The following is a 25,014-nucleotide window of genomic DNA, read 5'->3' as shown; positions in this document are numbered from 1 at the left end:
AAGGGCCTCCAATAATGTGCATATTGGGGTACAACACTGGGGTTATGTTAGTGCTGATTTGGTGAGATGTTAACATCCATAATCAATGTGAGTTTCATAGCTCAACATCTCTGGAAACAGGTCGTGTTTAGAGCTGTGCATTTAAACCATAAGGTAAAAAAAATCCCAACAAAAACTGTTGTACATTTTTAAATGTACAGAGCTAGTATGTGACATGTTTCTATTTACCCATTTTGAGGGCTGTGTTCATCATTTTTCCTAATATGCAGTGCCTTAGTAGGGTGATGGAGCACTAAAAGCAGCATTTGATTGAGGACTTTTATTAAACTCTGTTCCCGGTTGCATTGCAGGCAGCCCCCAGATTCTACCGAGTGTAGAATTTCATTTCATAAATTTCCCCTTAATCCGTTCCTCTCCCTGCCCCCCCTTTCTGGTATTTTATAGGGTCAGTTTGACGGAGTGTTGGATGAAGACACTGTGGCTGAGGGTCTCCACAAGCTGGGGCGCTCAGCCTCTGGTATCGAATACGTTTATCTTAATCTGTCGCTTTCAGTAAGTATAAGCAAAGAACATCATTATAAAGTGCTTCTCTGCTCGAAGGTTTCCTCTTTTTAACAGCAAATGGTTGGTTAGCAATAGTAAAAAAATTTCAAGACACAGATTTTTGTCTTTACCTGTCAATGCCGTTTCACGTACATGAGAGTTTTGACAAGATACAGCATGGCTCCTGCTGACAACTGCCATATCGGTATGTTTTTTTTTCACTTAGTAGCAACAGCAGTAAGATTTTTCCTTAGCCGGTCTTCGGGTGTGAAAACGTACCTTCCTGCTTCAGCCAGCTGGAGAAAAAATAGAGGAACATGCTAAACACCTGAGAATGCTGCATTTATTGTCCCTTCAGAAAGTTAAAATGGTTGTGTCTTTTTAAAGATTACTTGCTGCCGCTCCCTTTTCTATGCAGCCTTGTTTTTCTGGCATTTTTCCTAGCTACAGCTGTCTCTCCTGGTTGTGTTTTAAAGTCTTCTTTTGACATTTTCTCCATTCATGGCTCGTCTGCAGGTCTAACATCACTTTCTGTATATGTCATCCTGTTCTGACACATCCAGCTGGAGGGACCCTGGGGCACCTCTTCAATGTCTCCTGCTACTGTGTATCTCTTGGGAGAGCGGGTGAGGTTATACAGCTAGTTATTAAAGTCTCTTTGCTTTGTTTTTCCAGGGTCGTGAGTTAAGTGACATTAACATTCTCTCCAGATACGTTCACCTACAGAAGTTGGAACTTTCATATAATAAAATTAATGGTATGTAGTAAATACACTAGTAAATTCTTGGGTTGTGAAATCATTTAAGATGAGAAATGCACTGTACCATGTAGCTTTAATATCACAAAGCCTGGATTACATTTTAATGGTGTAACTACTCCAGCTCTACAGACTGAGGCAATGGCTAGATCTTCTTGAGAATGATGTATGGACCGTTCAGACAGCCGCACCAGCATATGCTTATCAGACAGAAACATGGAGATTATTGTCCAGTTTATTATCCAAAGATAAAGTGCAAGAAAGCATGTCAATACAAGATTAAGGTTGAGATTTTACATGTGCAGATGTCATAATATTTAAAGTTATGTCTGGTACAGTTTTGCCAGCCTTGGGCTTTCCTATGTCAAGGTTTCCCATTGGTGACAAAATGTAAAAAAAGTTATCCTGGATTTAGAAGGTAACAAATGGAGACCAGGGTAAGCTCCATAATCTTCTACTCCTTCCCTCTCCTTCGTACTCCCCAACTCATTTTTTAACTTAACAGCAAAAGGAATAAGCTGTGATGGCAGCCTGTTGCATTATTTCTTTCAAGTTCATTTCACTGGAGGTGCTGGAGTCCAATAATAGCAGCACATTTGTAAGGCAGCACTTCTCCGTGGTCATTTTGCTAATATTTTGTCTGTGAAGGCTAGGTCTGTACAGAGCAGGGACTTTTCCATAGCAACTAGTCATTTCGTCTTCACTAGTAGCCTAAATACTTTTCTCCACTAATTAATAACTTAGGACAGAGGTAGTCTCTCTGTCATTCTAGAGGTAGCTAGCATATAAAACTATATTCTGGCTTATAGACAAATCAGTGGACATAATGGAAGTTTAATGTAGAACTTGAATATTTACTCTTCGTGGTTTAGAAACCATCTTTTTTTCTCATAGATTTTATTATATCTGAATTCTGCATTTCAAACATCGCTTTCTGAATGTGTAACTACAAATTGATTCTTGATTGCTATTGGACGTATTATCACATTTTGACATGGTGATTTCTGCATTTACCTATGCATTTATGTACAGGATTTGACATTTTGTTTTTGTTACTAGATCTTTCTTGTATCAGTCACATGCCTCACTTACTAGAACTGAATGCTTCCAACAATGAATTGACTACATATTTTGGTTTTAAACCACCTAAAAATCTCAAGGTAAGTTGCAAAAAATGCATTTTATAGGTTTAAATTCAAAACAGTTTTCTAAATCTAATTTAGATACTGTATTTGGACATGTGCAAAAGCGAATTTTTATGCTTTCCTTATTCTTCTTTCTTACCTCATTTGACATTTTAATAGCTTTTCCAAATGTTTGGGTATTTTACACTGCACATTTCAGTCTTTTATTTTCTTTCACACTCTGAACACTGGGAAGGTATATTATACATGGGAAGGTGTATTTTACAGTTAACTGTTCTAGCCACAGGTAAATATGGCCAGAATTTTTTCCTTGCTTGTCGAATTCATCAGACCTTTAGTGGGATCAGTTCCTGCCTTTCAAATTGACTGATGCCAGTTGTTATTGTGAAACATGTACGTAAAGTGTAGCTGTGTGCTAGTCTTCCCTTTGCTGTTGTTTTCTTGTTGCCCACTTTGGGTTATGAAAAGCAGGAGGTTGTTTTGAAATACGACCTTTATGTATTTCTCTGTCTTCTCTGTTAGTTTTTTAATATGTATGTGTAATTACAGGATCATTAATGATAATGTTGTTGGAAGAAAGTATAGTTTGGGAAGTTCCCAAAATGTGAATCCTATGTGTCATAAAAAAGAGCCTTTCTGTTTATGTCCCAATATTAATATTGATGATCTTCTCATTTCTTCCACACCCTTGATAGGAAGTTTAATGTAACAGCTGTTTAGTTTCACAAGACAGCTGTAAGTGCTGAAGGAAAAAAACTAACTTTCTGTCTCCTTTTTTCTTTAGGAAGTAGATTTTTCATACAATCAAATACCTAAAATGCAAGATTTGTCAGCATACCAGTCACTTACTAAACTCTTGCTGGATTGTATCCTTTATGGAAACTTGAATGGGAGAAAAGTTGCTTGTTTGCTTTCTGAACAGCTCTTTGCTTCAAATAGATACCTGTTTTCTTTGTATTTTTCCTTCGTGTCAGTTTTGTCTTTAGAAGCAAGATTAAACACTGTAATTCTGGTGGTGAAACTGATCTTAATTTACTCAAGTATGCCTAGTGTTAAAGGTGTTTGTGTGTACATGTAAGGTATTAGCCTGCTAGAGGAACAAAAAAACCCTCCACTTTGCATCATGTAAAACTGAAAAAGTGACATGTCACACTGTCTTTGCATGGCAGAGGTAATAAATAATCCCAGTATTTTTATATAAGAAAGGTTAATAGGAAATCAGCTTGGAATGCTAAGCTCCCTTAAATGAAAAAGGTGCATGTTGTTTAATCTTAGACATAGATAATTACGCAGGTACTATAGAGGCTCTGTGGAGGACAAGGCCGTTTAATAACAATGAAGAGCATGTTTAAGTGAGAGGAAACTTCCTGAAGTATGCTGAGGGAAGTACACAGAGCGAAAGTGTTCTGCTACACACCTTCGACGCTCTCACGGTGGTACCCAGTTTGTGGGATTAGAAACACTGTTCTGGCAGAAATCAGATAAACATGAACCTGCAGATTACGTTTTTTCATTCCTTACTTCTCCAAGGCTGTCCATAGTACTCTTAGTCTCCCTAAAGATTCTCCTATGCTTTTGTGAAAGGCCTCCTGGAGTTTCATGTTGACATGCTGCCTTACTTACAATTGCTTCCCGAGGGCTCGTGAACCTTTCCTCTTTGCCTCATAAATTGCATCTTGATTTTCTGCTTTCTGAAAAGGAGAAGACAGCAGGCTCTTGCAGTTTTTCTCTGTCTCTTGTCCTCGAAGTAGCCCATTACCAAACGATACTAATACAATGCCTTTTTCATGTAGGAGCAGATAAAGCATTTGCAGGGCGTCCAGGTTACTTTATTCACATGTTTTACAAGGTGTGCAGGTGACATGATTCTTGTCAGAAAATGGCATTGAGACACTGTCCCTTTGCAGTTCTAATTTTCCATTGCAGAGCAAAAACCATACAGCAAAATGAAAAGGCAAAAAGATCAGAGATTTGTATTGTGGATCTGAATTAGTATTTTTTCATTTGGTTTCAATGCAGCAGCGTGCTGTCTTCCATTTCTTCATTTGTCAGTGAAGATGCCATTGAAGTGGGGAGAAAAACTGTTTCATGCATACAGTTGCAATGGGACCCTCTGAAATAGAAGAAAATGAGTGCAGAATTTAGAAGTGCAGAATTTAGAATAGCAAAGTGGCGCTGTTCCTAACTCATGTCAAGCACTCCTTGCCGAAGACATGCCAGACAAAACAAGCTGTTCTTTGTAATCGTAAATGAAAATACTATATTAAATATCATGCCGTAGCAGAAATGTTTGGCATGCATTTCTTGTTGACAGTAACTAACTATTTCTTAGGATATTTAAGTGAATTATGATGCAGATGGTAAGGTCATTGTAACTTTTTCCTGACAGGTGCACACACAAGCACACCTGACAGGATTATAAATGAGTTTTCAAGGAGGACATTGTCCAAACCAGAAAGGGAGACAGCTTGGGCAATAATATTTGACAAAGCATTATAGTGAGTCATTAAAAGACTAAAACTGATTGTATTAGTTTTTAGTGCTGAGCAATTTGCTGCCTCATATTGATGCTTATGGCTTAAACAATATTTTTTCCTCGCCAAAACTTTTCCTCCTCAGTTGAAAGAGAAGCAGTCCCATTTTCTATGCAAATCAATGAATATCTGTCAAATATCAGTGCCTGTGGATGGTTTTGATTTCTTTTCTAAATGACAAAGAGCCTAGTGTGAGGTCCTATGAAAAGATAAATCTGTGCTTACCAGTTCATTTCTCCTCCTCTCTTTCCCCATCTAGGCCTGCGAGTATAGAACTTAGGTAGTGTACAATTAAATCCTTATGTAGGAATGCAGTTAGGAAAAAAAGAGAGTTAGGTCACAGCTATTGAAGAATATTCTGTTGGCCCAGAATAAGCTTACATTTTGTTTGGTTACAATATCATTCAGACTGAGAGAAAAAAATCCTGATAATTTGTCCACTGCCTGGTAAGACTAGAAACGTGAATGAAAACTCATTTGCCCCTCTTCGCAGGCAGAGTTCATTCTCTCAAGTCAATGAAAAATATTTTCTTTTGTGATTGCCTAAAGGCATTTCTCTGTGTCCTGCATGTTCTGGCTATTTTTTTCAGTTATATTTCTTGGTTTTTCATTTAACTAGTTCCAGCTTGGACACTTACAATACGAGTGCAATTCTTTTTGCCTAACTTCAGTCACCAAACAATTAGATGCCTGGATCAGAGTTATCTGATTTCGGTACATTGGAGTTATAGAGAGTCAGGTACCTCTGCAGTTCATCCCATTTTAAGAGAGCAATCTGACATAGCTTGTCGTCAAAGGAAACTTGCTTTGTTTAAGTAATCTGGATAGTTATGTTAATGCTGAAGTTTGCCGAGAGGAATCCTAACTACTTTTACTGCTGCTTTTGAGTTTAATGTTCGTTTAAAATACACTTTCCCCTTTCAGTACAGATGGCCAGTATAGAACAGGTATAATTTAGAGTGAAATAGCCCCATATAGTACAATCGTCTGTTATTACTTGGATAATTTGTGTATAATGCTTGGAGGTCAAGGTCAGTTTGGAGCCATGTTAAGTACTCCGTAAACGTAAGAAGATCCTGCCTTCCTCTGATGACTCAGCCATGTGCCTGTATTCTACAGCTGACCTAACATGACTGGTGCCCAGTTAAAGTTAAAGGCGTAAAGACCCCTATGTTTTAGCTTGTGCATATGCATCCGATGAGAAGATCAGAGATTTACAGCATAGTTTTGCAAGGTGCTGGCAAAGTAGTTCTTTCCCCACACTGCTATTCCCTCATTTCCGCTACTTTCTCGATTTGCCATCAGCCTGGTTATGCCAGCTTGAAGGGCTGCGCTGTAAACCAGGTCACAGAAACTATCTGAGTTAAAAGCTCCTCCAAAAAGGAGGGGAGGATATTTCTAGTTGAATCAGTGCCGCTTATCCTGCAGCCCTACAAAAAGTTATGTCAGTCAAACAAGGAGGCAGTAAGCTCCAGAAAGGGGTGGGTGTGAGCAGCTGGGATTTTAAACTACTTAGCACGAAGCATTTGATATCCAGCTCCCCTTACCATAAAATTCAGCTCCATTGCTAATTTAGCTACTAATTATTGCTAAGGTTTTGTGTTCAGTTATTTTCCTTAAATGCAAAAACCTCTGTATAGTTAATAACATAAAGGAGATAAGAGGACTAGAGAAGTGTCACAGTCTGACTCATCTTAGTTTGTCACACAACAGACTCATTGCAATCAGTGGCCTTGAGAATTTACCTATCAGAATACTCAATCTGGTAAGAAAGACATAATTCTAGTTGTTTTCCTGTCTGTCTTTTATCTATATATTAATAAACGTGAAGATAATTACATAACAAATTTTCAGAGCTATGTGTAATACTGGACACTTTTTTTTTATTAATACAGGATCGTAGAATGATATAGGTTAGAAGGGAGCTGTGAAGGTCATCTGATCCCGTGTCCTGCTCAAAGCAGAGCCATCTTCCGTGGAGGTGGCTTAGGGCCTTGTCCAGCTGGGTTTTGAATTTCTCCAAAGATACTTTGCATTTGGTCTGGGTAGGCTTTGTTGTTGCTTAGGTGATGTGTAAGAAGTCACTTACTGTGCAAGTCCCACAATAAAAACAATGAAGATTTTTTTTAAAAAGTACATTTCCTCGTAAAGCTGTGTTCATGATAGCAGTGAGCTAGGACAGGAAAGGGAAAGCGAGGACTAAGAAGCCTGCATTCATTTTGAAAAACAAGTCAAGTTTAGTATGCAAATCTGATACATTATTAAAGGATCTTTGTTTAATTTTTTAAGGATCTTGTAATGAGATTGGAAGCTTTAAATTGTCAGCTTTTTGTCAAGATATCTAGGGTATATTTGTTTAAATACAACATTTCTAGGTTATATTTCTAGATGCTTTAGCGGGTTTTATCTTATCTGGCTTCAGATTTCTGCAGCATAGACAACCGCACGTGAGCTAGTTGTTCTCTGCTGCCTCAAAATTCAGTGGAGAGAAATGGACACTTAAAATACTTCATTATTCTAATCCAGCTGCTGACATCTACATTAATACAAGATGCATCAGGCCTTGCAAGTGCCTGTTTCTCTCTGTTGGTTATGAAGATAGCCAAGGATAACTAGCCCAAATATAGACCTCTATTTGTCAATGCCTACACTTGTTTGCATGCATCTTGCTCTTTTACAGGTCTTGGGAAGGCATTTATCTCAGTGTTCCTCAGTTCCATGTTTGTAAAATGTCCTTAATAATACCAACGCTTTCTTCTAAATCATTTTGAGATACTCAATATAGAGGTTGCGCAGAAACACAAGCAAAAACTATTTTTAATGCAGTTCAGTTGGTATAAAATACAACAGACTACTTCTTAATAGGTTTTACTTTGTAATAATAATTTAAAAAATATTTAATGGGATTTTAAAAATAAGTACCAAAAAACTATACATAGAAATATGCTCATATTTGCTACACTATTTTTAAGGACCTACATAAATATTTTAGGTAAAGCGAATGAATCCCTTATCAAAAATAGAAATATTCTTTTCCAATCCTTTTAAAATTTTAAAGATTTTTCTTCTGTTCTGTAGTAATTGATATAGAAAAGAGTAACTAAGGTCTGCACCCATCAAGGCCCGATTGGCCCTTGTACTTATTACTGCTTTGATATTCAGGAAAGGTATTCACATTTAAAAGTGGGCAGTAGTATGTTTTGAATAATATATTCAAATAGTGTTCAGTAACGTATTTTTAATATACTTGTATTTCAGATATATAATGCTTTTAGTAGCTTCCAGTTATGCCCTTAGTGGCAATAAAACTGAATTTTGTCTCATTTTTAGTGGATAAGATTAATTCAGATTGGCAAAATCATGTCTAAAAGTTCTGAAATGAACTATGGGAGTATGACAATCTAAGCTGACAGGAAGATCTTTTCTCAAAATGCTTTCTTCAGGGAGAACTACAGTAAGTCGGTCAACCATTGTGTGCCCTGATTTCCTCATCTGTTAAAAGGCCTAATAATAATTCTGTTAGTAATGGTTATCTGCTCTGTAAAATGTTTTGGAGGTTGTGTTAACAGCTAAGCCTTATTAACATGAACATGTTCTTCAGTTTTGGTTCTTACATGCTGATATGATTATTTATACAACTGTGTCCCTGCTTGTCTTTTTTAATTAGCAAAGTAGATAGTCATGTGGAAATTATGTAAATAGACAGATTTTAGCATAGCATTTTCTTTTACTAATTAGAATAAAATGCAGTTCTTTTTTCATGGGAGCAGTCATCTCCTCTCTTCCCATTGATTCGGCTTTCTTTTCCATTTTCCCTTGAGCTTTTTAGGTTGAATGAGTAGTAAGATCTGAAGTTTGGAAGAAAGGCTTCAAAAACTGTAAATACTGCCTAGCTATACCAAAAAGCCTTTATTCTGCTTATGTTTGCAAAAAATAGGAAGTGCAGCTCTAATGAACTGGACTCTTAGGAATTTTATGCTTTGCAAAAAAGGATCTCTACACAAATCCCTCTTGTTCACAGAATTTTGCATGCACCTCTTGCATAGCATTTTGCAACTAGAGCTCTGAGCTGTATCCTATTAAACGGAGGTCTAACGAGGAACAGGAAGAGAAGAGGGAGCCTCCATGCTATTAATAACCTAATTAAACATTTAAAAGTCAGGAAAAATGTCAAGGACAGACAACTGGATTAACATTAGAGTCAGCTGGCTTATTTATTTCAACAGTTCCTAAATATTTATTAATAGAATATGAGGCTTCTAAGCTTTCAGCACAAGGTGATGCTGATGGAAAAATATAACTTGCAAGGTTATACAAAAAGAATCATGTTGAGAGGCCATCTGGGTACGTGTGGCCACTGGGACAAAGATGAGTACAGAACCTAGCATGTTATACCTATTTGGAGTTCGTAGCAGAAATGAGTATATGATTTGTGAGGCCCTGAGAAATGAAGCCATCTGGTGTCCAGTGATAAATGTAGGTCTTGTATCTTGTACCTTGTTTGGAAGGAATATAAAACAATGATAGCTGGTTATGAGTTCTCAAAAACTTGGGTCATTTCTTGTGTTGGAGTCTAGATGAACTTACAGTAAGGTGGGTTTGTTAGGTTTTTTTGTTGTTTTTTTTTTTTTTTTACTGTGCTTGCTGTCACTGACAGTAAATGAAGTCTGCCTTCACTTAGTATGCATTAAGATGAAATTGTGTGTCCTAGAGATATTTTTAGAGACTGCCTGTAGTCCAAAGAAGACAGTACTCTATTGTTCTACCTTAATATTTTCATTATTTATTCTGTAATCATAAGTCTAAATATAACCATGATTACAGAGGGAAATTCTATGTATTTATGTATATATATTCTATAATTTTATGTGCATACCTGTTTTCTAAATTTTGAGTTGGATAGTGACAAGAGTATCCTTTAGCCAGTATCATCTTTAAAAGAATGCTAGAGCTCTCTTTATTGCTCTTGTCTCTTGCTGCTATTCAAGGTGAGTTTAAAGATAAGTTAATCAGAAGATAGTTGATTCTTTTTTCCTTGAGCAGTATGGAAAGCTGTAATATGTCATCGCAAGATGAAGATGGGGCTAATGCATAAAAGGCCTATTTGTAATAGGATTCTCAATAATAAAGTGAACTCTCTTCTTCCTGAGGAATGTAGTTTTCCATCTGTAGAACTTTATCAACAGTTTATATGTTTTCATTTCTTCTTAGAGCTCTAACCAGATTGAAAAGATAACTGGGTTGGACAGCTTGAAAACTCTACAGAAGCTGGACCTATCTAGCAATAAAATAACTAGTCTAGAAGGCTTGGAGGAACATGATCTACTAGAGATGATCAACCTAGAGGATAACCAGGTAGCATATTTAATATTGATCTCAGCTTTTTCTAAGAATGCAGGATTTTTTTTTTTCTAAAATCCAATCCCTTTAAGGCTTAATCAAAAAAATCTCACAACACTGCAAGAAATTAATATTAGAAAAGATGACATTTTTTCCTTTGGTATTTCACTCCAATGCTGTTTCACATGTTGATTGATAGTGTACTCCTCAGGCCTTACTTAATATCTCTAGATGGGTTTATCTTTATGTAGGTATCACTCCTGTAGTATTTAGTGCTCACGTACATAAAGAACTAACAGTGCTCCCTTGAGTGGATAAAGATAGGGATGAGTATGCAGCTTTTTCAGCTTGATTATTCTTGAGGATCTTTACTTACATCACAGCTTTTCTACTGCCAGGCCTCAGGAGGGTTTGCTAATATCTCTCAGCCCAATTTTATGACCACAGATTTTTCTGAGCTCTCAGCTGGAAACTTCCTGTAAGGCAGAACTGCATGTACTCTATTATAAAGTGGCTTCTGTTATGCAGCAGAATTTTCGCTGGAAGTACAATGATAAAATCCAACTCATTTGTATTTGAATTTTGAAACTCAACCCATATATACATAATACTTTTGATACTGAGCTTCCAGGGTCCTTAACTGAACAGACTGTCAATTCATGAATCATTTTGACATCAAAGACAGATCTGCATGTGAAAAAAAATCTAAGAAAATAAGAAATAAAAATATAAACCAGGAATTGAACATTTTCTGTCATTTTTCCCCACTTGCAAGATACGTTTACAGGATTTAATTCAAGACACTATGAATTCTTTTTCTCACACTGTGTTCAAGTTGACATTTAAAGGTACATCAATTGCACAAGACAGGAAACTATCTAATAGTATGGTTGCTATTAGCATTAATAACACCACTTCCATTGCCTCATATAGTTTCCACTATTCTTTATGGCACGCAAAAGCTATTAATTTTACCTCATCAAGATTTGCCTCTTTTAATGATGTTATTGAAACTGTTTAATGAGTCACCATGTTTTGAACATTTCCTTCTGAAGAATAATTTAAAGAGAATTTTAATTAATTAACACAGAAAGATCTGAGTTACTTCAAGCTCACTACCACCCAGAATGATCTTAAATGCTTGATTTTTCAAAAATGGGCACAGTAGGTTTATCTGCAAACCATGTCTCTCATATACACGTTCAGTGATTTTCAAATGTTGGCTGTTGGCATTCTATGATTTATTTAGGAAATCCACCCAAATGACATTTAACTTGGTCAAAACTGTTCCATGGTGGGCTTCTTGTTATCTCAAAATGAGTATTGGGTAGGCTATGGTTGAGGTTTATGTTTTTAGACACTTTACATAAGCTGAGTGTAAGTTAAGGATAGAATGTGAAGTCTTCTAGGTCCAGTCTTTCAGCAACAGAGGAAAAACAGGTATCCTTACAAGGCAATTCATCCCAGCCTACCGTGGATCAGATGACCTCTGGAACTGCCTCTCTCTGCTGATTATAAAGTGAGGTTAAGTGACTGACTTCTGACTTGGTCTAACTTAACAGATGGCTAAAATGAGGCAACATGAATTCCACTTGACCCATTTTGTTTTAATTGAGAGCCTTGCAACTGTTCATTCAGGGTCTAGCACAAGTGCCTCTAGCGTGACTTTGCTTTGGGCACACAAACTTTGATTAATCCCACATAAGTTCTAATGCTTATCTGATGTGCCTGAGTGCAGCCAACCCAGGTTTCCTTTGTGGATAGGTGAGACCTTAAGTGCGTCACCCTCTGGACACAGACAGCCAAGGACAACTATGCTGATGCTTTTCAATCAGGTGCTGCAAGTTAGGTATGATGAACTTGAGCTCAGTGAAAAGAAACTCTTCTTAGACGGGATTTTTTTTCGCTAGTCTACTGAAGCACAAATATAACTGCAGAATTGCCTCACTTAGCCGCATCAGCCACATAAAAGCTAAATGTGTTAGGGCTTGACATTTGAAAGAACTGGGGAAGTGCAGGTGGTTTGAAATTGCTGTCTGTATTATCCTGCTTCTCCACTAACCCAAGTTGTCTGCCTTTTGTGACTAGAAGTGCCTTACTGAATGCAGTTAACATGTATACCCATTTTGTGAGTATAATGAATTTTTTTACATCCAGATTTTAAGAGCAGGGATTAAAATACTTTCTTTTTTCCCATAGTTATCATGGATTCTGTAGCTGCTGATTTATGCTCTGTTTCTGTCACTAATTAGATTGCTGAGCTGCGTGAACTTGAATGTATTGAAGATCTGCCTCTCCTCAGAGTTTTAAATCTTTTGAAAAATCCTGTACAGGTAAGAAAGAACTAAAGAGGAAGCCAAAAATAAGAACCTAGAACTGCTATTTTGGATCACACAGAATCCATTTAGCCTCAGTTTCTATCTCTGAGAGTGGCCAGGTCATTTCAGGTAACCAGTACAAGAAATGATGAGTGATGGTTTCCCTGGCATGGTTACCCACCTTTGTCTGGGAACTTTGTCTGAACCAAAGCTGCATATGAATCGTGATGTTTAATATCCACGTAGTAAATCCATGAGTTTTATTAATTGCATTTGTGAATCCATTTATGCATTTGTACTCGCAGTATGCCATGATTTTTGTTTGGGAAAAGATTCCCTTTTTGTTTGCTTTGAAGGTCTGTACTCGATTGTTCCTGGGAAAAGCTCAAAGGAACTTAATAGCTTTTAAAATAAATAGCTTTTAAACTAAATAGCTTTTAAAATCATGTGTCTCTGGAATCTGTATCTTCCTTTCTCCTTTAAGATTTACTCAGTTCTCATTTATGGCTCCCATAATATTCCTTAATTAATGAATTAAACATCCATTTTATCAACAGCAATGACATTTGCAAAATATCAGAAATTCTGACTTTGACTCTGCATTTGTAATTTGTCCTGAGTGATCAAAAGTGATTCTATCCTGACTTCTGTGATTTCTAAATTATGTTTAAATTTTACAGTGATTTCCAGTGTCAGAGAGAAGAAAAATGTTAAGGGTTTAACTTCTTCTTTCTGTAATTGCTAGTTTTGTGTTGACTTTCGTGAGAATGGTCTGTCGTGACACACCATGAAATTAGCGTGAAAAAATACCCTTAATAGGCTGCCCCTGGTCATCCGTAATCTGAAAGCCTTTTTCTGTTTAGGTGTCCTCCCCCTAAGCAAAGTCTGATCCAATTACTGTTTTAATAACTTATACATGCAACAATCATCTTAAGACAGCTGTCTGAATTTCAGTTGTTTTAACAGGACCTTACTGGTTTTAGAACTAAGGAGCTTCATGAACTTGTCAGTGTCAGCTTTTTAATTTGATTTTTAGTTATTATTTTTTATTGTCGCAGACTTAAAAGCGTATATGATGATGAATTTATAATACAGATTCTCTTTTACAGTTCCTACAGTACTACTAAGGTCAGAAGTATTAACTGTAGTTTATAGAATCTTTTAGGTTGGAAAGGACCTTTAAGATCATCAAGTCCAACCATAAACCTACCACTGCCAAGTCCACCACTAAACCATGTCCCTAAGTGCCACATCTGCATGTATCTTAAATACCTCCAGGGATGGTGACTCAACCACTTCCCTGGGCAGCCTGTTCCAATGCTTGACGCTTTTGGTGAAGAAGTTTTTCCCAATGTCCAGTCTAAGCCTCCCCTGGCACAACTTGAAGCCATTTCCTCTCGTCCTATCTCTTGTTACTTGGGAGAAGAGACCAACCCCCACCTCGCTACAACCTCCTTTCAGGTAGTTGTAGAGCGCGATGAGGTCTCCCCTCAGCCTCCTCTGCTCCAGGCTAAACAGCCCCAGTTCCCTCAGCTGCTCCTCATAAGACTTGTGCTCCAGACCCTTCACCAGCTTCGTTGCCCTTCTCTGGACACGCTCCAGCACCTCAATGTCCTTCTTGTCGTGAGGGGCCCAAAACTGAACACAGGATTCGAGGGGCGGCCTCACCAGGGCCGAGTACAGGGGCACGATCACCTCCCTGCTCCTGCTGGCCACACTATTTCTGATACAGGCCCGGATGCCGTTGGCCACCTGGGCACACTGCTGGCTCATATTCAGCTGGCTATCGACCATTTATTAATTGTATTATATTACGATTATTACGTAATTCCAGTATAGATAATGCTTTTGGTTCTCCAACAGTCTTGCTTGGTGTTCTAGTGGGTATGGTGGTGATTTTTAAATTCCCATCTTGACCTTTTGAACAATGTATTGCAGACTTTTGAACAACTATTAGCTTTTGTTGCAGAAGCTAAGCTTGTGGTGGGAGGTCAATTTGTACAGTGTATTGACATCCTTCAGGATAAAAAGCTTTTTATGTTGCAATGTATTAAGGCCAATTTAATTTCAACCGATTGAAAGTAAGTATTAGATTAATGAAGTTAAGTATTTTATGTCAAAGTGGAAACTTTGTCCTTCAGGAGCAAACAGATTATTGGCACTCAGTGATTTTCACGTTGCTCCAGCTAACAGAACTGGATCTCAAGAAGATTTCAGTGGAAGAAAAGGTATGTAAACATCATATCATTCTGGACTTTTTCTAAATAAAGAATATAAAAAATTGTGCATGCAAATGTAGCTTTGTAGTCATTTGGGTGCGACAAATCTCCTATGTTTCAGCCCCCAAGATAGGCTACAAATGCAGAGACTTTTGCTTTTAAATCCAGATATATATCTACAGAATTTCTGGAGCAGTTGTGTATGTAAAAATGCAAAGCTTACCTAAAAGCTTTGTTCAGTGAAGAAATTTATTTAGCAGCCGTTGTTACTCAGCTAGTGAATCTAAACAGGCAACTACATTCATTAAATACTCTTAAGTGGTAACCACTGTGCTACTTTTAAAATACCATTGTTGGGTTTTTTTAGTGTCATGTACGGCAAAATGAACTCTGAAAGTAATGATGATGCTTGTTTCCCATTCTACTCTGTACAGCTTTCACTGTAAAATCTTCTCCCAAAAAAAACCTGCTCAGACTGCTTACAGTAACTTTCTCTTGTAATAGAAACCTTTCCCTCTTGTGCCGTAATTTTACTGTAATTTGGTTGCTGCATGTAGTATTTGGGCTTAAGCCATGCTAGAACTGTTAGGATTATCAGATGCCAATTGGGGTTGGATTTCAGGGAATTATCTTTTAAAAATGATCCTTACAAGAAATTCATCACTCCCAACTTTAGCTGCATAAATATTAGGGTTCTTGTTTAATGCCAAGCTCTCTCTATCATGAACACAGAGAAGGAATGATACCAGAGCGTAATTTACCCCACCTACCCAAGATGTTGGTCTTACTCTTTGTCTTATGTGGCAATCTGTTTTCCTTCCAGTAAAATTTTGAATATATTACAGAAATTTTTCCTTCTCTATGGACTGTAAAAGTAAACCTGATGACTGATTTAGACTAGCACTTAACTTTTGCATGATTAGTTATTTCAGAAAATCCTCTCCTCAGGTTATTTTAGGACATCTACTCTAGCCTCGTAAACTCTCTTGTCAAACTGAATTTGGAGGCAGCAGCTCTTCTGTCTCACTAACACACAAAATGGATATAGAGAAATGTTGTAGTTCAGATCAGAAGTGTGGTTGTGAAGTGAAACTCCCTGTTGCCCAACTTGCCATGCTTGATTCTCGTTGAGGAATAGTCTTGCAACATATGAACTAGACTTCTTTTGGACTAACCTTAACCAGATGATGTGCACCAGGATGCACCTAATGCGCTCCTAGCCACTAATTCAGATCAAAGGACCAAACTAGAGCTAAAGTGAAATGAGCTCCCTTCCCTCATTCCCCCCAAAATACTGTGGACATTGGGTCCCGAGTACTGAATGTTTTGTTTTAAAGATCCACTCCTATTGCATCATACTACTTGCTAATATAGGCATGGCTGTCGTCAGAGCTTATGGCAGTATTTTGCAGCAGTGTCAGCTAGCTGGTATTTGATGGTTTACATGAAATGACTCAGTAGTTCTTAACCTGTTTCTGAGTGGGTAGCATTAATAATACCAAAAAATATACAACTCATTAGCGGTCAGTACCCTCAATAGAGCTTTCAACAGAATGGATGGAGGGAATCGTTGGAGTTTGACTGCTTTTCCTCCCAGGAAAAACAGAAATGCATGGTCAGGAGAAAACTGCAGTTTGCTTGCTTTGTTAATGCCCATTCAGTTCCTCTTCTGACGAATAAATGAATGGCTTCAGTCCCTAAGGATTTTAGTTCGGCATCTTCCACCAGCACTGAGAGGATGCAAATTAATGGATAATTAAAACCTAAGCAAAATTACTTTGCATCTTATGTGGCATCCTGTTTTCTTTCCAGTAAAAGGTTGAATATATTAAAGATAGTGAGCTACGTCTGGCTGCCTTCCATCCATCTATCAAATTGTGCTTAAATCCCCGAAAAGATTTATGTAGTGGAGTGCTCACAGACAACCCAAATACAAAGGCTGACCCTCATAAATATGAAACCATCATTATTCATAGTCATCTGTGAAGCATATTGCAGCTGGAAACAATTACATCACCTCTCTTCTTTCCGCTCTTCTTTCTTTTGCCCCTAAACTGTGGAAACAGGTTGCTGCTGTGAATAAATACGATCCTCCTCCAGAAGTTGTTGCTGCTAAAGATCATATGACTCATGTTATGTATAGCGTGCTGCAGCCCCAGAGAATCTTTGACAGGTAAGCTTACCTCCACTTCACGTCAGCTCCTGAGGGTGGCACTCAAGTAAAGCAGAATTTGTTGTCGTATTTAGAGGGACATTTTTCTGTCCCTCTCCTACCTTTAAATTAATCTAATGAGGAAGAGACATTCCACAGTATTCTGGTAGCAGTCTGGAAATTAGGCAAATCTTATTTAGTTGAAATTGATTATGAAATGAAGCTAGTCATTCACCTCTAAAGTCTGAGACAGATTGTCCACAGCTCCATTTCTTTTAAACAATCTGTTGAAACAGATGGCCATTTGCACCATAAATGAAAGATGCAAAATTTCTATCAATACCCAAAGGCAATTTAAAAATCTCTAGAGGGAGAAGAGGGCTGTAAAACATATCTTCTTCCTATTCTGCTTACTCCTTCTCTTCACACTATTGGCATCCCATTGCGAGCAAAATGGCTTTATTTTGTGGCTTTGGGGCACATTTATATTCATAAGGTGAAATTTTCAAGTTTGTACTTAGGCAGAAGTAGCTGGACTTCCCTTCGGGAGGAGGTGATGCTGACTGCCACTTAAAAGCAGAAAAGGGAGAGGCAAATCAATGTTTTTTTTCCAATGTTGCCATTGCTATGCCAGGTGACTTCTCTTAGTCTCATTTCTCATCTAGAAAATGGAAATAGCCGTACTTTGCTGCTCTGCAGATGTGTTACAATATTTGCTTGATGAATGCTTGGAAAATGCTTTGACATACTCTGATGAAAGATACTATGAAATATATGTGGTTTATTATTGTATTGGCTACAGTGGGCACTGAGATCAACTTTTGTGCCCCACACCCTGTTTTAGCACTATTTTGGACATCTTAATTCATAATGAGTAACCTAATTTAAGATCCATGATTTAGTAACTCAGAAATCTATATTTTTAGAATATCTTTATTGCAAGTCTTGTGGTTTCTGGGATTGTCGATGAAAGACAGGAACCATCTCAGTGGTGATGATAGCTCCGACAATTCTTAACAGCCTATTAAAAAAACCCCCGAAGATTTATTTACTGTTTTGCAGTGTTAGAGATTTCTTTTTAAAAAAAAAAAAAAGCGCAATAGTTTTACCTAAAGGCACGGATTTCTTCCAATGCAGGCATAGGCTTTATTTAAATATATGTTTGTTGGATTGTGTATGTGTATTTTCATTGCTGGAAAGAAACAATTCTGTCTTCTATAAGAGGTATTGTATACACAAACACATAAACATGCAGACCAGCATTTATGGTACTGACCAAAATTGTTAATGATGCTTTGAATGTTTGCCCATGCTCAGCTGGAAAGCACATAACACAGTCATTAATGAAATCTTCCTAATGATGATGTGTTGCAAGTCTTCTACACTATAAAGTGCTTATTGGAACCAGATTGGTATAGTTCATTTGCATCTATATTTTTAGATGAGATTATAATTAATTCTATTTTAGTAACATCTCTATTAAAAATAAAACCTGAAAACAAAGCAAAAAGTTGCATTGTTGTATACTCCGCAGTCAGAAAACATTAGCATGAAGTTTCTTATGTCATTCCCTCTCTCTGTGTGCCTTGTGATTCTATCTTTAATTACATGGTAACACACCACTGAACAACATTATGTGTGTTTTTCCCCTACTATAAATGCATGTGACATTTAAAAAGGGAGCTTGATCATAGTTATAACTGCTACATGGGGAGCAGAAACTTAATAACAGAGGGCTCTTCAGTCTATTGGGCAAGTACATGACGAGACTTGGTATCTGGCTGTTGAGGATAAATTTATTCAGAGAAGAAATAGAGCATGATTATTTTTAACAATGAAGGTAATTAACCATTGGAATGATTTACCAAGGGTACCAAGAAGTCTCCACAACTGGAACGTTTTTAATTAAAATATGCTCTAATGGAACCTCAGGTATCAGGCTTGAAACAAGAACTAACTCGGGGAAATCCTGTTGCCAGTGTGTTGAGGGGACTCTGAGTAGATGATCACAGTAGTCCCTTCTGGCCTCGAAATCTGTTAATCTTGCACAGCAGTGTATTACTGTAGTCGCCAAAGACAAAGAAAGTTGAAAGATGCACATTAAACAAGCCTAGAACTCTTTACAAGATACTGCTTACAAGTTGTAGGAAAACCAAAACTTTAATTTATCTTTGGAGAACCAGTAAGTGGAGATGTAAAGAAAGATAGTATTATGGAAATGTTCTCCTGTTCTTCTGATGAAATAATAAATCCAAGGAATTTGGGGATATGAGGAATTTGAGCAATGGAAATCTGTTCAAGGAAATTTGAATTCCGAGTATATTCATGTAAGGTAATGATATATTGTATCATTGCTGGATATAACACTTCCTTGTAAAAGAAAAGATTACAGAGGAATTCTGCAGTTTGCAAGCATGTAACAGGTTCTGTGCATGGAGAAGGAATATATTAAAACTATGTTGAAGATAAGGGTTCTGTCTTCACAGACCTGCCTTAACATCATTATTCACGAAGGGCACAGCCTTGAGCAAGAATAAGAACCTTTCTGCTACGTCTTGATAAATTTTGAATCTCTAGTCACTAAGCACGTTTTGTGGAATTCCCATTTTTGAAATTGTTCATTTATAATAATGCACTTGTAGTATTCACAATTGTCACTAGTACCTCCTAGTATCCCTAGTAGGGATCACATTGTCTTGAACTGGTCTTTTCCTTACCACAAATGTCAGAAAAGGCGAAGACAATCTGAACAGCTCAAATAATCAAGAGAGGAGGAAGATATTTCTTGAATTGAACAGAATGTCACAACCTAACAGATTCAGATAAGGATTTTTAAAATGTATTTTTGCCTTCTCCAGTATTTTTAATGTATTGTGCTGTTGTGGTTTAACCTGACAGGCAGCAAACACCACACAGCCGCTTGCGCACTCCCCCCCACAGTGGGATGGGGAAGAGGATCAAAAAAAAAAAAAAAGAAAAATTTGTGGATTGAGATAAAGAACAGAAAAGGAAGGGAAAATAATAATAATAATAATAATAATGGTAGAATATACAAAATGAGTGATGCACAATGCAATTGCTCACCACCCACCAACCAATACCCACACAGCGATCGCTACTTCTTGGACCATGCCTCTTATTTATATACTGAGCATGACGTCATATGGTATGGAGTACCCCGTTGGCCAGTTGGGTCAGCTGACCTGGCTATGCTCCCTCCCAGCTTCTTGTGCACCTGGCAGAGTATTGGAAGCTGAAAACTCCTTGACAAGTAGACTACTTAGCAACAACTAAAAACATCAGTGTGTTATCAACATTCTTCTCATACTTAATCCAAAACACAGCACTAGGAAGAAATTTAACTCTATCCCAGCTGAAACCAGGACATGTGCTAATAAGCTTATTGTGCTAATGTTGTCTGATGTTTTGTAAATGTCACCAATCAGCACAGTAAGCAAAAAATCCTTAAATCTCCCAAGGGTTCTGCTACTGGCTTGCTTTAAAATAGTCTAGTGGTTGGAACACTGAACCAGGATCTGGGTTCATTTCACGGTTTACTAACAGCACACATGTACAGACTCGAGCCAGTCTCTTAATTTATTAGGTGTATCTGCTATTGTTCCTGTGAGAATAGTACTCCATAGGAGAATTAGGCGACTGAATTGTATTATTGTCTTAGTGCTTCTGAAGCATCAAGTCCCATCATATACGTACAATCTGGTAGAAAACAGAGCTGGTTTGCTGAACCTAAAATAGGAATAAAACCATTACTTTGAAATTTTTTTCCTCCATGCGTGTGTTGGATGGTTATCATTACTTCTTACAGAGTTAGTTACTTGTAAGAGAAAAGGTAAAACAAATATACTCTGTTTTCAGGGATTTGTGTTCACCTGTTTTAAATCACATTAAATGGAATCTTAACACATGTCAGTGATTTTCTTCCACTTTAAAATTTAGATTTCGTTAAAGCTATTTATTAGTTAAAAATAAGTGGGTTTGAAATTATTTCAACTATTTCTGACATATTATCAATAATCTTAAGATCTAGCTGAAACTTAAAAGTGAGAGTCCAAAGTTGCATTCCGTTTTTAGCTGTCTAAATAAATTGCTGGACACTCGAAAGTGCAGATATGCTATTCATTCTCGTATTTACAGCTGGAAGTGGAAATCTGAGGATCTAATCATCTGCGCAGCGTGGAGAAAATGGAGGGCTTTGTATTTTTGCAGCACTTTGGGTTCTTTTATTGTAGTGTTATTTGTGTCAGTGGAGTTTAAGGATCGTAGTGTTTTTCATTGTATTGAATTGAAGAGTTCTTTACAAATTTCCACCTTCATCTGGCAAGGCCATGGAAGTCAGCAAGATTACCTGCAGGAGCGCGTGAAGGTTTGTAGGATTGAGTCCAGTTTCAATGCTAGGCTTATTATCCTGATCATTAAAATATTACCATCTCTGCGATAGACTTGGAAAACTCTTAAACAAATCCCAGCAACAGCGAACTGCAGAGGGAGCTTTAGAAAAGGCTATAAATTGGAAAAGATTATAGTAGACGCAACATTATTCCTTTTGCAAAAGAGACCCAGGGGTCTTTAATGCAGTATTTTGTGCTATTTTTATGTTTAGAGCGTATCAAACTGAGCACATGCTTCTCCTGACTTTTGTCTACACTGTGAACGATGTGAATAGTGTGATAGATGAGATCAGTTGAAGTGATGATAAAGTCTCTGCAGAAGCTTTATACAAAGTTGCTGAAGACTTCATTTGTAGGTAATGTAATGACTCCTTGTTTTCCTTTTTTGTAGCACTTTACCTAGTCTTGATGCTCCCTACCCCATGCTGGTATTAGTTGGCCCTCTAGCCTGTGGTAAGAGAGAGCTTACTCATAAGATCTGCAGACAGTTCAACAATTTCTTCAGATACAGGTACGTTTGCTCCATAAGTTTAAAAGAACGCCAAGTGATCAAGGCTAGAATTGCTGCTGGTTTGTTTTTCTTTTTTTTTTTTTTTAGAAGAAGTTAAAAGTTAAAGGCAACCAATAAATGTTCATTGCTATGCATTTTATCTCTTCCCAGGGCTTGATTGCCTGAAGTCATCAAATACATCCTTAAAAGACAAGCTATTTAAATTATCATGTTCTTTTCAAAGGTGAATAGCAAACAAACAAACAAAAATGTGTCGTTTAGTGCTCCTTTTATTGATCTGTTCTATCTATGCTCACTAATGCCCCTCAACCTAAGCATCTGTTTATATATGTATGCATTTCTCTTAATTTTTATAATGTACCTGCATATAAACACATTAGCATGCATGTGCAGACTGCATCCAGAAGCTAGGAAAGGAAGCAAGTGCAATTGCTGGACCAGTTTATTATCCTGCAAGTAGTGTTATCAAAGTAAACGGCACCTTTCAGACCTCACCACCTGCTGGGCGGACTAATTCTCCCTATCTGAAATGCCTAAGGATTATGATTCTTACTGCCTTGGGCTCCCTGTGTATTTAGTGGAGAGCAACTATTTCTTTCCAAGGGAGATTCAGCCTTTGTGAACCACTTCCTTGAGGTATCTACCTGTTTTCAGTGCTCAGTAGATAGGAAGTCTGGCCAAGTTAGATCACCACTATCTGTTGCCTAAAATTAGGTGGTGCAAGCTGTTCTTCTTGTCCACCCATTCCATTCTTCATAGTACCTAACTTTCACAGGTCCTATAGCACATGCTACTCGGCACTGGTCTGTGTTCCTGTTATATTGTGCCTCCTTTATTTTCTCATTTTTTTTATCACACGAATTTATCCATTCATTTTTAACCGGACTTTGGCCATAGTTTCACATGCATAGTATTTGCCACAGTAGGACCTGGGTCTATATTTGTGCACTCTTAGGTACTGAAGTGATGAGTTGTAAGTAAGGGGCCATGGGCATATGCCCAGAGTTCTGAGCATCGCAGGACCATGCTCTGCATGTCGATGTGATGTCTAGTAGTAGCCGCCTTCTCTAACGTAATACACCACGGTAAAGGAGCCTATATGTATTTCTGTCTGCTCTGTACTCAGATTATAGCCTCTTGCTGGATTAGATCATTAAACTAGCAAGTTGAAAGGACATTTTAAGAAAAGATCTGTGAAGGTTATGTGACTGGAAAAATGACTTTTTTGCCTTTCTTTAAAGCTACTACTATGTTTTGAAAGACTAGATTGGAAATTACAAACAAATTGAATACCAATTGAAATCTTCCAAGCACTATGTGGTTTTTTTAAAAGCATTGTTTTTATACTGTGTATTTTATTTCCTAGAAGTTTTATGCATGAGGGGAAAAAAAAGGGGGAGAGAGAGATTCTTAACAGAGCAGAAAATTGCAACCATAAAGCAAAGTTGTATTTTAATTATTCAGTGGAGATTTAAGCAATTTTATGGCTTACACTTTTAAATTTCAAACATTCCACTCATTAAAAATGTATTTCATGCAAGATACCCCGGCAGTTTGAATGTAAACACGGCCTTGCAATTAAAAAGGGTTGTAATGTTTAAAAGTGTTTCAAAAAATAAAGTGAAATTGGACCCTCAAACCATCTGGCTAGTGCTCAGGAATGACCTTTAAAGCTGGATGCGTTCATAATATCTTAAAGACAATCAGGCCTTTGAAGTGAAATTTTACAGAGTCCATGTGTAGCACATTGTTCTCATTTGCCACAGCTTGCTGGTAAAAAAAGCGGCACCCTCTAATGCCATGATAGTTAGGATCTGTCAAGCTCTGCTTTATAGACTAAACTTCTTAATGGTTTATAACTCAGCTACCTTGAATAAATGAACAGAAATGGCCTGGTAGGGGTGTACTAGTAGGTGGTATATTTTTTGCCGTATTTTCCAGGACAATCCCGCAAAAGCCAAAGAGTTAAAATGTTGTTGGTGTGAATCGATGCCAAAGCTCCACATCACACTTTTGTTCCTGTTATCTTACAATGTAAAAATTAAAAACAAAAACAAAGCAGAAACAAGTAGCAAAATATAATTTCCTGAGAGAGAACATGAGCCACTGCATACTTTAATCTAAAATTGCTACATGCGTTGGCTTAGCTGAAGTTTTTTTGTTTTGTTTGGGGTGGTTTTTTTAGTGTTTCATCCTGGTAGCAAGCTCACGTATCTGAGGTTTATCCTATTGTCCTTATGTGGTGGCAGGCAATTACTTTTCCTGCCTTGTATCCCACTTATCTCCCTAGTTTCAGGATTGTTTCCCCCTTTACTATTAGGAGTCTATTTAAAGATTGGTATTTGTATCTCTTCCTTAACCTCACAGTTCAGCATAACTCCTAGTCTCCTTTTCCATATTTAGGATTCTACTTTATATCATCCACAAGCTGACATAACTGGAAAAAAATTGTTTCATCATTTCTCTATTACAGGGTGCTGTGACAGCTTCAGTTCAGCCTATCTTAGGTTGGGGGGGATTTATAGCCAAAATGTAATGCTACATTTAAACTTTTTTTTTTTATTTATGGGTTAATCTTTCAAATATGCAGCATTAGTGGTATGATTTGCACCTCTTTATATTTCTCATATTTCTTCTCTTCTTAAAAATAAAATGATTTGTAGTATTCTCTCTTTCCCCCCTCCTATTCCATAGCTGCTTCTATGATTGAAAACAGGTTATTCCTTTATTATACCATATATCTTCCAGTCCCTGTCACACTACCAGGGCAGCTTACTTTGGTGAAGAAAACAGACTTGATTACTATTTCATTTCTCAAGAAGCATTTGACAAAATGGTGAACACAGTAAGTACCTGACTAGTATCGTAGTAGGCCCATTTCCTACACTCAGAGTAAACTCAACTTTTCTGTCCAGGTCTGATTTTTTTTTTTTTTTTATATTAAGTTTGTGTCTGTGTGTGCGTGCTTATTCACTCACAGTTATGTGGCTTAAGTTCATACACAGAAACCACAAATTGGTTGTATATTTATGCTGTCTTTTCTTCTGTATGCATATATAGAAACCATTAAATGGGCATAATGGTCA

At 37.3% G+C, this 25,014-nt stretch overlaps 1 protein-coding gene across 1 annotated transcript in view; it reads left to right on the top strand.

Annotated features, from left to right (window-relative positions):
• The first annotated feature begins 466 nt into the window (after positions 1–466).
• Positions 467–25,014, top strand: part of LRGUK (leucine-rich repeats and guanylate kinase domain containing) — a 52,429-nt gene continuing 27,881 nt past the window's right edge. Inside the window, exons 1-12 of the mRNA XM_009576130.1 lie at positions 467–552; positions 1,097–1,169; position 1,219; positions 2,360–2,460; positions 3,230–3,311; positions 6,620–6,744; positions 10,191–10,334; positions 12,572–12,652; positions 14,779–14,865; positions 16,923–17,029; positions 21,809–21,928; positions 24,677–24,773. Of these exons, the coding sequence (XP_009574425.1) occupies positions 467–552; positions 1,097–1,169; position 1,219; positions 2,360–2,460; positions 3,230–3,311; positions 6,620–6,744; positions 10,191–10,334; positions 12,572–12,652; positions 14,779–14,865; positions 16,923–17,029; positions 21,809–21,928; positions 24,677–24,773 (1,104 nt within the window). The remainder of the gene's footprint in view (positions 553–1,096; positions 1,170–1,218; positions 1,220–2,359; positions 2,461–3,229; positions 3,312–6,619; positions 6,745–10,190; positions 10,335–12,571; positions 12,653–14,778; positions 14,866–16,922; positions 17,030–21,808; positions 21,929–24,676; positions 24,774–25,014) is intronic.

The sequence above is a fragment of the Fulmarus glacialis genome, unplaced genomic scaffold (genome assembly GCF_000690835.1).
Source record: "Fulmarus glacialis isolate BGI_N327 unplaced genomic scaffold, ASM69083v1 scaffold2900, whole genome shotgun sequence".
Taxonomy (NCBI): domain Eukaryota; kingdom Metazoa; phylum Chordata; class Aves; order Procellariiformes; family Procellariidae; genus Fulmarus; species Fulmarus glacialis.
Note: the sequence above shows the minus strand (reverse complement) of the source record. Positions and strands in the feature narration are given on the sequence as shown.